The 15,003-nt window shown below is 35.9% G+C and overlaps 1 protein-coding gene across 3 annotated transcripts in view; it reads left to right on the forward strand.

The window, feature by feature from the left end:
* Nucleotides 1-15,003, forward strand: part of PARG (poly(ADP-ribose) glycohydrolase) — a 114,278-nt gene that overhangs the window by 59,173 nt on the left and 40,102 nt on the right. For all 3 annotated transcript variants that reach the window (XM_060103111.1, XM_060103120.1, XM_060103129.1), the window contains exons 10-12: nucleotides 2,825-2,904; nucleotides 7,200-7,260; nucleotides 13,709-13,784. In XM_060103111.1, the coding sequence (XP_059959094.1) occupies nucleotides 2,825-2,904; nucleotides 7,200-7,260; nucleotides 13,709-13,784 (217 nt within the window). The remainder of the gene's footprint in view (nucleotides 1-2,824; nucleotides 2,905-7,199; nucleotides 7,261-13,708; nucleotides 13,785-15,003) is intronic.

Consider the following 15,003-nt stretch of genomic DNA (forward strand, 5'->3'; position numbering starts at 1 on the left):
CTTGAAAATAAAAGTTTTGTTTAGAACAAGAGTGAGGTTGCCCAACTGGCTTTTTCTGTTTATTTTCTTTAATAATCTGTAATTATCATTCGGTTAAATGCTAAAATGTCTTCCCTACATGTGGAGGGGTTATTATGGCCTAGTTTATGTGCATGTTTACATGCACGCCTGCTGACTCAAAATATGCCTTCAAATATACATACCCAGGGATCCAGGGACTTCCCTGGCGGTCCAGTGGTTAAGACTCCATGCTTCTACTGCAGGGGGTGCAGGTTCGATCCATGGTCTTGAAACAGATCCCACATGCCGTGCAGCACGGCCAAAAAAAAAAAATACCCAGGACTTGAAAATCTAAATTAACAACAACAACAAAAAATGGTGTTGAGGGGTTAAAAAAAAAATTGGATGGTGCTTGATTATTATGAGAAGGTCTCATTCTCTCTGAGTCTCTGTCTTTTTTTGTTCGTCTCTCTGAGTGTCTTTCTCTGTGAGTTTCTGTCTCTCATACCCTCCTTCTGTCTTCTCTTTCTCTTCTCTCTGTCTTTCCAGCCCCATCTTTCTGTCTCTTCCTTTCTTGGGCTCTGTCCTCAGTCCCTTTGTCTATCTCCCCACCACCACCACCCCTTCCCCTGCTGCCACCCCAAACGCTGTCCTTCAGATAGTACATCACTCTTGTGGCTTTCTCTCATGCAGATTGCCTGTGTTTTTATGTTATTTTCACTTGCTTCCATACCAGAATAACTCATTTTATTTAGGTGGCTATTCATGGTACTTTAAAATTTTACAAAGCGAAATCTGAGAATTGATGCAAAGGTTTTAAACCTGCTTCATCTTGCCTTATTTTCTACCTCCCTGTTGTGTCCCAGACGCCACCCCACACACACTCTCCATCAGGAAGATGGAAAGCATATTTGGTTGCATAGTGATTTGAAATTAGACTTGGAGCAATGAAGAAAGAGAATGCATTGAGATTCTGCTTGATTTGTACCTATAAGATTTGGACCTGTAAAATAAACAGTAGTGCTCATTTGTAGTGAGTGATAATAACAGACATATAATCTTTCCAGGAAGGTCCATATTGCTAAGGTAATAAATATGTAGTCCCAGGAGTCTCCTAAGGTTAATAATTTGCCATCATGGTTATTAAATATGTTAACTTTTGTGTGATTTTATAAATAAATGATCACATGCTGAAGCTAGGGATGCTTTTTACGTTTGGGGGAATTATTTCTTAAGGGCAATAGCCATTTTCACTCATTATGCAACAGTTCTACGGAAGAGGAACTTTTTCCCCTTAATTGAGTTGTATAGTAAGTACATCAGTTCATCTCTAAAAAAAGGTGATAGCTGCCTTTGTATTTATCCTGATTCCCTCTACTAAGTAGTAAACCTAGAAAGGGATTTTGCAATGGATCCCAAGGTATTCATTCGGTAAATCATATTTATTTGATACAGGATGTTTAATTAAACTGCCAAGTGGCTTCTTCATTTTGATGGTCATTTTGATTTAAACAAGCTCTATTCTGGCTGACATTTTGCAGAAGAAACCGAACTGAAACCTGTGTTCTCAAAGATTCTTTCTTTCATCAGGCAGCTGGATTTTAGGAGTATTTGTTATAAACATTTTAGAAAATACAGTTTTTTAGATGAGAAAAAATTTTCACATAGGCACTCAGACTACTTTTAAACATTAATTAGATTTCAGATTTCGTTAAAATGCTTTCTGACAATTAGCATTCTTTTCAGGAAATAAGTATTCATGTAAATTGTTTTCTCAGAAATTGACCCTGAATAAAGAATTTCAGATCATTGGAAACAGGATCATTTGAAATCTACATTTCCTTCCCTTTTCCTAATTCATTTCATTTGCTCAATAGGATTTTCTCATAGAATTAACTTTTCCCTCTCTGCACAGTTGCATAAGCTTGATTTTCTAATCATGAAAATTTTTACCCATTTCAGCACTTATTAAAGTGGACTTTTACTTGAAGGGTTTCTGGTTTTAGAGCAAGAATATATGACTAGAAGCAGATGACTAATACTTCATTGTTTATAGCCACAGAATTTCTTTGCAATTTTTAAATGCTTTTGTAAAGCTAGTTCTTGTGCCTGAAAGCATGCTTTTGTGTTAGAAATCTTTTGGTGAACTACTTACTCAGGTCATATGCTTTCAAAGCCTTGCCTTCCTTTCCTCAGGGTAAATTGCATTATGTGTTACCAATAACAATGCCATGTCATTTCAAAGAAAACTAAATTAAGTAGTGCAAGTCCAGGTTGCTGGAAACTGGATGACATAGGGTAGGCATTGTTTTGGTTACCTTACGAAGGGTATATGTGTTTAATCACCAAGGATTGGTCAGTCCGCCAGTATCTTGTCATACCTGCTTGTTGTTGTCCTAGCCGCACCCCACTCCCAAACAGTCATGTGGATTTTTTTTCAGATACCATTTTCGTTCAATCATTTAACTACCTGGTAATATTATGAATTATATATAGTATTTGCCATGATCAAGCATTAACTCACTGGCCTAATTGACTTTGGGGGACCAGATGGTGCCCCACAGAAAGATAGACTGGAGGAACGTGGTTATTAGAGAGTGCCATCTGACATGAACAACTTTGAAGAAGCCTGGTTCTAGTTGGTCTCAGTCCTCTCCAGATGCTGTTTGAATCCAAACAGTTTCCCAGTTTTCTGTCATTACAGAATTGCCTTCTGGAAGAATTACTTCTTTTATTACTTGGTAGCAGTATAGATTTAGTTTTCTGTGAATCATTAAGTCATTTAGAATCATCCTTACCCTCTTTTATTTTCGATCTTTTTCAGGTTGTTTGAAGGACGTTCATCAAGGAAACCAGAGAAACTTAAAACACTCTTCTGCTACTTTAGAAGAGTCACAGAGAAAAGTACATTCCTTTCATTCTTACTGTAATTTTTGTCACTGAGAGGGACAGTTCAGACAGGTCAAAAACATTTTGTGTTTAAAGTACACTTTCCTGCCCAAGCCACATTAAAACAATAATAATTCAATATCTAGATTTTATGCATTTGTTGTGTGTATACGTAAATGTGTGCTATGAATGTGTGTGGCTTTTATATACTCTGCAATTAGACTAGCGTTACATACGCTGATGGATGTTCATGAATAAAAATAGTAAATTAATACTTTCAAAAGAAAGTATATTGACTAGGAGATACATTTTAGGTATTCTTTATTTAAAGAAACATTGACTATTACAATTAGTTTATTTGCAGAGGTTAACCAATTCATTGCCTTCCTACTCACCCCTCTCTTTTGTGCCTCCTTTATGCCCTTTGTAGAATTCTTATAAAACAGTATTTGTACTTAGAGTTTACATGTCTTTCTTCCTCTGTTGTACCTCAGCCATCTTCTTTTCCCAGAGGCTAATCATAGCACCTGAGGCAGTAGTGGTAAATGTCTAGCCAATGCTCGTAGTGACCAGCTAATAATAGATGGGTGTCGCCACCCTTATCCTAGGAGCTGGGTGATCACAGACCCACAGACAAGTTTCTTAACATCTCTAAGCCTCAGTTTCTTCATCTGTAAAATAAAAGAATAATGATAACTTACCTCATAGGGTAGTTGTAACTATTAAATCAGAAGTTACATGCTTAATAAATGTAAGCTATTATCATGAGTAGCCTTTCCTGCAAATCAATTATAAAGGAAACCAGACATCTCAAAAGTTTGCTTTTGCTAAGTAGAACAGGTCAAGTGAAATGAGTTCTTTTCAGTTCTGGTTGTCCAAGTTGTGGGTTTGTCTTAAAATACATCACTGAATTATTTTAAGGTCATTTTTCTCATATCCTTCCCTTAGTAAGTAATCTCACATCCTAGTGTACTTGGCATTCTTTTCCTTTTGAATGTATTGCTATTGGACATTGTTCAAATTTGGGGGAAAGAAATCAATGATCAGGATTTTGATAATTTAAGGGGAAAATTCATAGGCTTCTTTTGATAGAGGGCTATTTCTTTTTTTTCCTGTTTTGTTTTTTGTTTGTTTTTGTTTATTTGGCTGCGTCGGGTCGTAGTTGTGGCATGTGGATCTTTGTTGCAGCATGCAGGGAGTTATTTCTTAGCTTATCATTTTTTGTTTTGTGCTCTGTACTGAATGAAATAGTAAGGAAAGTGAAGGCTCACTGGGGCTTATGAGACATGAAATCTAATTAGAATTTGTACTAATTTGTTAGAAAGATGAGTATATTTTTTGCTATTCTAAATCTAAATAGAATGAGTTCCATTACTGTTTCTAAGTAATTCAGGGTTTACTTTTGTGTCCGTTAAGTCAAATCCTGCATGTCTGCTCTAAAAACCAGCTTGCCTTTCCAAATTTTAGGATTTTAAACACTTTGAGAGAAAAAGCTAAAATTTTGTTTTTTTAACTAGAAATTTATAAATCATCATACATATTTTTTTAAAAATATTTATTTGTTTATTTGGCTGCTCTGGGTCTTTAGTTGCAGCACGTGGGATCTTTGGTTATGGCATGCAGGATCTTTGGTTGTGGCATGCGGGATCTTTAGTTGTGGCATGCGGGATCTTTAGTTGTGGCATGCAGGATCTTTAGTTGCAGCATGCGGGATCTAGTTCCCTGACCAGCATCGAACACTGGGCCCCTGCATTGGGAGCATGTAGTCTTAACCACTGGACCACCAGGGAAGTCCCTAAATCATCATAAGTATTGGGAATTAGGCTGAACAAATAAATTGTAATTAGACATTTTATTTTCTGACTTTTTCACTGTACATGGTAATTTGGTTCTTTGTAGAAATATAGTAAGACATGCTATAGGTTTTTAGGATGTAAAGCTACAGGCTTAAGGAGGAAATACTAAATAGAATAAAAGAGGTTTGCAATTTAATAGTTACTTTCTATAGAAAGTTCTAGAGTCTACTGAATAGAAACTATAGAAACCTATTTAAAGTACCATATTTCATCAACTCTAGGACATGATATATGGTAAGAAGTTTCATTATGTTAGGTACCACTACAAAGGAAAAAACACTCAGGATGGGGAGTTGTAGGAGATATCTCTTACAAAGCTGGTATACTAGAAGTCTGTACCTTTAGTCTAAGAGTAAGTGAGAAATTAACTTGGCCATGCAGAAAGGGGACAACAAAGAAACTGCAAGTGTCAACCTAGGTAGAGAGGGCGCCCACAAAATCGTCCCTGAGAATTTGAACCACAAGCCGCAAGTCTGAGGTCTGAAGTCATATTACCAGTGTGATCCACAGAAGCCTACAATGGAAGATTTAATTCAGACTGATTTTAGGTTGGTGGTGGCCCCAGATGATGGTAGAATCAGATGCACATCTTCTCTGGAAAAATTCAGCTTTAATGCAGACCAATAGCAATGGCTAGATACCTTTGACTATGTGAGATATGTCCTAGTTTCAGAAACTTAATACGTGAAAAATATGCTTTTTAGAACTGATAAAATATAATTTCATCAGGACCACCTTTTCAAGGATGTCAGTATATTATATTTGTAGTGAGGCTCTTGAGACTGAAAGATTTTAAAGAACTTTCTGAATTATTTTCAATATAATTTTAGATAAAACTATCTTATAAATGGAATATTTAAAAAGTGATGGCTTGGGACTTCCCTGGCGGTCCAGTGGTTAAGACTCTGCACTTCCAATGCAGGGGGTGTGGGTTCAATCCCTAGTCGGGGAACTAAGATCCCACATGCTGTACAGTGTGGTGAAAAAATTAAAAATAAATAAAAGATTAAAAAAATATTTGGGTGTTCTTTAAAAAAAGTGATGACTCATATGCAGTATATATTGTGATTTTATTAAAGGAAATATTTGATTAACCAAAATAACCTATTCTGGTGTGAAAGGTGCCTTTTTATGGAAGAAAGTTAGTAGGCATGTTCTCAAGGGGGTTTTTTTGTTATTAATTATATCTAAAGAGCCATGTTCTTCTTCCTTTTCTCTTGCTTTGCCAGAAATTTTCATTTTTTAATTTCTCTTGGTCTCTCCTAGTATATATGAGAGACATTTAATGTTCTTACTTTTCTGCTAAATTATTGAATGATGACACAGACATTAGTTTCCTATTAATAGAATTGCTTCTCTAGTGTTTGAATTATTTGACTTGTGAATTTTAACTATGCTATCCATTTGTCTTAAAGAAAGTTAGACATCTAAAGAATATTTTGTAACTCATGTTAACAAAATTCTGTTTTCTACTGTAACTACTCCATATGATTTTTGGATTGTTGCTGCTTGTGACTGAGAGCAGAGAAATGTGGAATCATGCGAAGGAATGAAATGATTGCCAAGCTTTCACTGGGACTCTACCACCATTATCACTAATAGTTCCTGACATAGCTCTCTCTGCTTAAGAACATTTTTTTTTAAAAACAGAAGAAAACAGAAATGGCCTGGCCTTTTTAGTTTGTTCTTTGATTTGAATCAAACAAACTTGGCCAGATGATTTATTTTTTGCTTTTGCCACTATTTAAAAAAAAAGAAAGTAATTCTAACAAAAAAGGATCTTATCCTCTAAAATTTACTGCATTTTGATCCTCTCGTATCTATTGCTCCTTGAAAACTATGTCATCATTCTTCTCTAACCTCTTAGAATACAGTAATTCCTCCTTCTGGCAAAGGTGCCTTTAAATAGAGCACCTGCATATCGTCTAAGCCCTGGGTTTAGCTATGTCAACCTCAAAAGACATGCCAACAATTTTCTTTTTTAATCTTAGACATATTATTTTATTATAAAACACATAAATGTGTATACATTTACCAGTCTTTAGGTGTAGGGTTAAGGCTTTTTTGTTGAGGAATTTACAAATTAAAATTTAGTTTGTCTTTGTTGTATAAACTATATCCATTATGCATCTTTTTTTCCCCCAAGGATTTTTTAAAAGTATATTCAGTTTGGAAAACTTAACCCAAAAGTACCAGCATGCACATCCTACTGTCGTGCTGTTTTCTGTATAGTTTTGTGTCTTAGGGAGGGCTTATTTACTATTTTGTAGAAATAATTCCTATTGTAAGGATAATATTATTTTAAATCAATCTTCTGTTGTATTCCAGCACCAAGCTTGGTTTTCCCTGATTAGCTTTACAGCCAGTGTTAGACCTATTCTTTTACTGAATATATATAATCTTTTCAAACTCAATACTTATTTTGGGTGTGTTTCTCTTTTATTGCTTTTGTAGAACCTACTGGGTTGGTGACATTTACAAGGCAGAGTCTTGAAGATTTTCCAGAGTGGGAAAGGTAATAATAATGTAAATAATCCTGGAATCTTAGAATTAGAAGGACTCTTTTACCATGAGATGATTGTATTTTACAGCCCCTGAAAAGATGGTTTCCCAGCCTCCTAATTGCCCTAGTACCAGGGAGTTTCTTAAAATGATCAATTGATAGCTCTCATTGTTAAAAAGGTCATGCCTTTTGAATCAGTCTGCAACCCTTTCACTTCTACTCTTTTGCCTTAGTTTTGTCTTCTGAAACAAAGTCCTATTAAGAATTTAGGAATTTTCTGTGTGAAGACACTAACATTAAACACCAATATTTAATGTTCCTCCTTACCCTTGGTTTTATGGTTAATGTTTGTATTTTATTGCTTTGCTTTCTGGAGGACAAGATTAGGAAGTTTCTTTTTAACTAAACTAAAATGTAAATCGTAATTACTTAGTATTTGTCTGAGTGACAAGAGTTTTGAAGTTTGGCTGTCAACATGTACTATTGGCAATTTTGTGAAAGTTGCTAATTTACTAGGGTTTTTTCTTATTTACCTGCAAATACTGAGGAGAATAATAAGCAATCTGAGTTTATTCAGATATGTAAGTTCATTTAGTGCCTTGAAATAGTCAACACATTTTCTAACCTGGAACAAATCCCCAAAGCACTTAGAGAAGAATGTATCTACTTTTTCAGTGCATGTGAGGACATGATTAAACATGCTAAATGCATATTTTGGATGTGCATTCATGTTAATCAGTGCCTCTTCATTTTCACTTTCTAATAATTTTTATCATAGTTTGTAATTGTTTTGTTTAGAATTAGTGATGAAAGGGACTCACTCTTAAAGGAATTAACTTGAGAAAGCACTATGCTTAGATGGCTTTCCTGTGTTTTCATCCATCAAAGATGTTTATTTGTGAGGTGAAAGAAAAACAAACTTACTTTAAGAGGCTGACTCCATGGCTGAGATGATTATTAGCAGAGGGAAGTGGATAAAAGGTTAAGCAACCAAGAGAAAGACAAAAACAAGAACAAAATTGAGTCAGAAAGGAAGAGAAACATGTACAGCATTTCAGAATCATGGCATATTAGAAATTAAAGGGACCCCAGGAAGTCATCTGGTCCAACTGCCTACTAAAAGTAATCAGCTCTGTAATACCTATAACAGATGGAGACTAGGCAGCCCTGGTGATGGGAAATTCACTGTTTGGCCACAGTCTATCCCACTGTTGGCTGCTTGTGTTATTGTCTAATACTTTCATTTACTAAAAAAAGTCTGTCTTCCAAAAATCTCCTCACCCCGCCAAATCCCATTCCTCGTTCTTCCTTCTGGAACTACAATAAATAAAACTAATTTTTTTTAACATTTGACCCTCCTTCATGTATTTTAATGCTTTCTTGATCCACCCCCACCTCTAACAGTATACACACAGGTCCATACTAAACTACTCATTTCTTCTGTTTCACATATAATATGGATTGTAAACCCTTTAACTCTGCTGTTGGTGTACCCTAGGCCATTGGTCCCTCTTAAAATATGGTGCCTAGAACTAAAGTAACAATCTGCTATGTTATCTGCCCAGACTAGAGTACAGAAGGCTGCTTTTCTTAGCTCTTCTATTAGTCTCTAATAGGAACACAGATGTTTTTGTTCATGTTGCTTTTGTGTAGATTTTATAGATAATTCAGAGGGATTGTTTTCAATTCAGCTCAGGATCTCTACTCTGCATCTGGCATTCATTTGGCACTAATGTGAAAGGACACGTATTTGTACACCATCTGGGAGAGAAGGGATAGGTCAAAATGCAGAGATTGGTGAGGCTGCTGTGTCAGTAAGATAATTTTGCTCTTTAAATAAGATCAAGATATTCCCCTTAACCTAGATAGGCAGAATTTAACTTGAAATTTTTCATACTTTTTTTTTTATTTCATTGATCTCTTTTTTGTTTTAGCTGCTTCTTAAGTGAGTTGCAGAATGCAATTAAAGTCCATCTCCCAGATTCCACAGAACCAGAAATATGTGTTCATTTAAAGAGAGAGGATGAAGAAGAGATGAGGATTGTTGGTATTCCCAAGAGTAAGGGACTAAATGGATGCCAGGAAGTTAGAGGCTTTTCTGAGTTTCAAGATTCTGGCATTATAGTTAACCCTGTGACTATCAATAAATACCTTAGCCAGGCTTAGTTAATCACAGAGAACCAGAATAATCTGTCTTTGATTCCTGGGGTAGTGGTATGAAGAATTTGCTGGGGCCAGAAGGGGAAACCTATTAGGAAGTTGGAGGATGCTTATTTTAAAAAAATTGTTTCTAGCAATTTCATAATTTTGAGAAGTGTACTATAAGGCGACAACTACAGTCACAGAGAATAGTTGACAGCAGATGAGACTTCTGGATCATGCTTCTTTATCTTTTCAATAGTATCCTCACAGGTAGTCTCCCTTGGAATAAAATAGCTAGGAAGTAGGATTCTGCAAAAAAGGGAAGTTAAAAAAATCAAACTTATGGTACTAACTTTCTCCAAGAGATTTAGAAAGTAATTTTTCTAAAAGCATAGCTTACTGGTCAGGAGCTTAAGCCATTACCTTAGGCTTTCTGGGTTCAAATCTTTGTTGCTTCATTTACTAGTCTTGGACAGGTTACTTAAATGCTTTTTGTGCTTTATTTTCCCATCTGTAAAAGGAGATAGTAATAGGGATGTTGTGAAGATTAAATAAATTAATACAAATGAAGCTTTTAGAACAGAATCTGTACTGAATTATTTTACCTTCTGAGTAAGGTCAGTCTGTTGGACTGGAGCTTTACCAGAAATGTATTTGGACTCATTGATACCAGGATAAAAGCAAATCCCAATAAATAAATAGTGCTTCCCAGCTAAATTTTTTTTAATATAATTGTTTTAAAAAATATATAATTCCCCTCCCTCCAAAAATTCATGCCACTCTGTATAAGTTAGGGGTTTACTATCTGTTACATTTATTATAATTTATTTATTTTTATTCAGTAAGTAATCAGGAGAAAAAAATCTAAGGAAAAATGTCATCATCAACTGCTATTAATAAAAAGGAATTTTTTTTTTGGTTTGCACACTTTAATGTACTTATGCTGCACCTCGTTTCAAAAAAATTTATTACAATTTTTTCTAATCACATTTCACTGCTTCAAACATTTTAATGGCTCCCCATAGACTTAGAGTAAAATCTAAGCTCTTAGGCATGGCATATGATATGGCTCCTACCTTTAATCTAAACCTCATCTCTGTCTATCTCACACATGCACTTTATATTCTAATTTACCAAATTATTTATAGGGCCAGAACCTTCATGACTTTAGATAATGTTTCCACTTCTTGAAATTCTCTCCCTCTTTACACTCTACCCACACTCAACACAATTTCCACCCAACTTGGATATTAGCTCCTCTAAGACCCTTCTTACCCCTCTTCCCCAAATCACTCCCTTTCCTATACTCAGTATATCTATTATTGCATACACCAAGCTACAGCATTAGCTATTTATGTCTATGTCAGTCTATCCTCTATTGTACTGTGAACAACTCAAGCACAAGGTCTAAATTTTCATACTGCCAGTGCCTACCACAAGGCTTGACAGGTGGTAGTCACTTAGCAAGTTTCACTGTTAGGTATATAACCTTACAAACTGAAACAGTAAAACCATCTAGGATGAAGCCTAAGTCTTACACCTCCTCCACAGCAGTCGGCAGAGCAATGATACACTACAGGCATTAACAGTGATGGTTTAGCCTGTACCAAAACTCAGTTCCATGGACAAAATGCTCTTTTCAAACCATATGCAAAACACTCTTCAAAAACCATATGCTCACCTAAGAAAAGGGATATATGTCCTACTGGAAATGTAAAAAAAAAAATCATCTTCCTTTTATACATACAGATTTCCAGAGTTTTGAGCTAGAAGAAACCAACAGAAATCACCTAGTCAAAATCTTTAGGAAAGAACTGAAGTCCGTAAAAAAAAGTGGCTTGTTCAAGGTTGAGACAATAGCAAGAAGGGCCAAGACTAGGACTCAGGTCCCCTGGCTTCTCATTTAGTGCTTTCTCATAGCCCATGCAGCCTCCCTTTTGTACCATGTGACTTCTCAAGGTAAGTGGTACGACTGCTTTACTGCTTTGGATTTAGATAGCTAGTATCCTCAATTGCAAGATTTTTTTCTTAATTTCATTTTTAAATTTGGTTCTAACACATGAATACTAATAGTACCAACAAGTTCAACCAGGAAAACACCATTTCCAGTTCCAATATCAAGCACTGAAGCATCCAATGGAATCTTGTGTTTCTGCATCCACCTTATTAGTCGAGTCATACTCTCTTCTCCAAACCAGATTTCTCCTGTATCTCCATATTCTTGGAAAGTTTGCAGCTCTCTCTTATAGACAGCATCCCAATGCTCTCGGGTGCCCAGCGCAGACGGGGCAAAGCCATCCCCTCGGGGACTGCCCCCTCGAGACCGCGCCGCGGCCCCAGCGCCGCCGTCGTCGTCCACGCCCAGGAATTGTTTTTTTAATATGATTTAAGCAGGTAAACGCTAGGGCAGGAAAAAGTTTTTCCTCAATCCTCTTAGGGTCTCTGGCTGGGTATGAAAATTAAACTGAGAAAGATTAACAGGAGAAAAGCATACAAATTTATTTTATATAAGTTTTGCATGATAAGGAGCCTTTATGAGGAAATGAAGACCCAAAGAAACAGATCTATGTACTTTTATGCTAGGTTTGATGAAGAATAGACAGTCATGGAGGAATGTGATATGTAAAAGAGTATGAGGTGATTGAAGTAAACTGGGGGAAACAGCAAGTTCTGGTTGTTGGAATTCTTCTTGGCATCTTTTTGTCTTCAGAGATAATAATTCTTTCCTCCAGGTATAGGTAGGGTCCCTCATGTGAGGGTTTTATGGCTTGTTTCAGGTAAGAAGGGGGAGAGGGAGAGGAGGTCAGAGTGACCTTTCTGCTTCTGCCATTTTCTCAAACTTCTTCAGCTTAAAATATTCACTATGCCAAGATGCCAAATTTGGGGGTAGTTTATCTGAACTCCATAAACACCTCAGTGACCATGGTTTATGAAAAGGAAAGAAAATAATTGTGACTTACAGGTACTAGACTTACCTATCAATTTTATTAATATAAAAATACATAGATCAGGATTTCTGTAGCATGTATTTTCATCAAGACACCCCACACACATATACGGTTTCCAAACTAGTGAAAATAGAGCCCCTCTGAGAATCATATATACTTTTTTGTAAAATTTTTCTATATTTTTCCTTAGGTTGCCAACTCTAGCATAATAATAAAATTTCATAGATCTTAATTTTTTTAAAATATTTTGAGAAGTTTTTCAACTTTTAAAGAGGAGAAACTTAAACTGGTGCAGCCACTATGGAAAACAATATGGAGTTTCTCAAAAAACTGAAAATAGAACTACCATATGACCCAGTAATTCCACTCCTGGGCATATATCTGAAAAATAATTAGAAAAGATACATGCACCCCAATGTTCTTAGCAGCATTATTTATAGTTGCCAAGATATGGAAGCAACCTAAGTGTCCATCAACAGATGAATGGATAAAGAAGATGTGGTATATATGTACAGTGGAATACTACTCGGCCATAAAAAAGAACAAAATGGGCCTCCCTGGTGGCGCAGTGGTTGGGAGTCCGCCTGCCGATGCAGGGGACGCGGGTTCGTGCCCCGATCCCGGAGGATCCCACGTGCCGCGGAGCGGCTGGGCCCGCGAGCCATGGCCGCGGGGCCTGTGTGTCCGGAGCCTGTGCTCCGCAACGGGAGAGGCCACAGCAGTGAGAGGCCCGCGTACAGCAAAAAAAAAAAAAAAAAAAAAAAAAGAACAAAATTTTGCCATTTACATCAACATGGATGGACTGGGAGGGCATTATGCTAAGTGAAAGAAGTCAGAGAAAGACTATGATATCACTTACATGTGGAATCTAAAAAGTACAACAAACTACTGGGTATAACAAGAAGGATACTCACAGATACAGGGAACAAACGAGTGGTTACCGGTGGTGGTGGGTGTGGAGCAGTGGGAGATACACACTGTTGGGTGTTATATAGGCTCAAGGATGTATTGTACAACATGGGGAGTGTAGCCCGTATTTTATAATAACTGTAAATGGAAAGTAACCTTTAAAAATTGTATAAAATATGTTTTAAAAAAGAGGAGAAACTGATATTTTGTAGGGGCAAAACAATTTTTAAAACAGTATGTTATCCCATTTTAATTTAAATATGTGTATTTTTATATTTGAATAAGAAAAATTGGGGGAGACTATCCCAAGAATGTTGAGTAAATAAGCATCTGTTTCTGACTTTTGAGATTTGGAATAGTGTCAATTTTTCTTTTATACTTAATCTGTATTTTCAGACTTTTCTGTAGTGAAATACTTACCATTAAAAAAATAAATAAGGAAATATCTTTTTAAATCGTAGATGTGAAAAACTCCTGACTCGATTGCATGTCACTTACGAAGGTACCATAGAAGGAAATGGTCAAGGCATGCTACAGGTAGGAGAATTACAGCAGTGAGGGCATGGGGGGAAGGGACGACTGTCTGTTGTCAAGCTTCCGACAGCAAAGGAAATATGAAAAGCTGTTTATTTATCTTCTAAGCTGATTTAATGCAATGAAGCGTAATAGCAGAATGGAAAAAACACCAAACAGATCACCTTGACAGGTTTGGTAATACTTTTATCTGCCGATGTACGTTCTCTGTTTCTTACGTGTGCCTCTTTAAAAAGCCTTTGACAGAAAATCCAAGATCTGGACAACATCAGGCCTCATGGTTCAGATATAGCTTGTAGATTGACAGTGGGGGAAGTTCCCAGGGTATGGTCTTGACAAGCTGTCACCAGGCAGTTTTGTTCTCTTTCTTTAAAGGCTCTTGCTCTGCCCTAAAAAATGACCAGCTTGAGATATTTTTCTGTCACCAACTTTGTTTAGGTCTAGGAGGCAGACATCTAAAACGGATTGATAAGAAAGTCCTCTCTCCCATGTGTAATAGTTTTAGGCACATGAGCCAAATATACTTGCCAACTCTTCCCTGTTTTAGAGCAAGTAATTTTGTCCATCTGTCAATCTTTGTTATTAATCTGTGTTCCTGCCATTATGTAAAAAAAAATATTTTGGAAAAAGGAGTTAACAAATAAAACACTGTATCTAGCTTTAACTTGTTGTAACACCTAACCTGAACATGTGCTTTCCTTTTGCTTTATAGTGATCTTTTTAAAAAAAATCACTAATCAGAGACGAAATGTTAGTGTTTTGTGTTCCTATTTAGAAGAGCATTGTAATCCTAATTTTCTTTGAAAGAAGCTTGTACACCATCTTGTTTATACTGAGACTAGCTGATTTTTTTCTTAGATCATTACTAAATGCTTATATAGGGTCAGAAGTTAAATAAAGCAGTTGCCTGATAATGGACTATTTGTGTGAATAACAATTTTTATTATAAAATGACTAGACTGATTTGCATTTGGCTAGTTATTATATACGTATGCTTTAAGTGCCTACATTTGTTTTAGAATGGCCTTTTATTTAGACATATTTGTATTTAAAATTTTCAAAGAGGCAAACCATGTTTTGTTTTAAATCACCTCCCAGTGATTAAAATTATAGACAAAAATAATTAGGATAACTGAATTAATATTTGTCCTGTACTTAAATTTTTTAATATTTATATTTAATAAGTCCTTTTTCTTCTATTTAAAACAATAATTTTGAAATA

This window comes from Mesoplodon densirostris, chromosome 1 (assembly GCF_025265405.1).
Source record: "Mesoplodon densirostris isolate mMesDen1 chromosome 1, mMesDen1 primary haplotype, whole genome shotgun sequence".
Taxonomy (NCBI): Eukaryota; Metazoa; Chordata; class Mammalia; order Artiodactyla; family Ziphiidae; genus Mesoplodon; species Mesoplodon densirostris.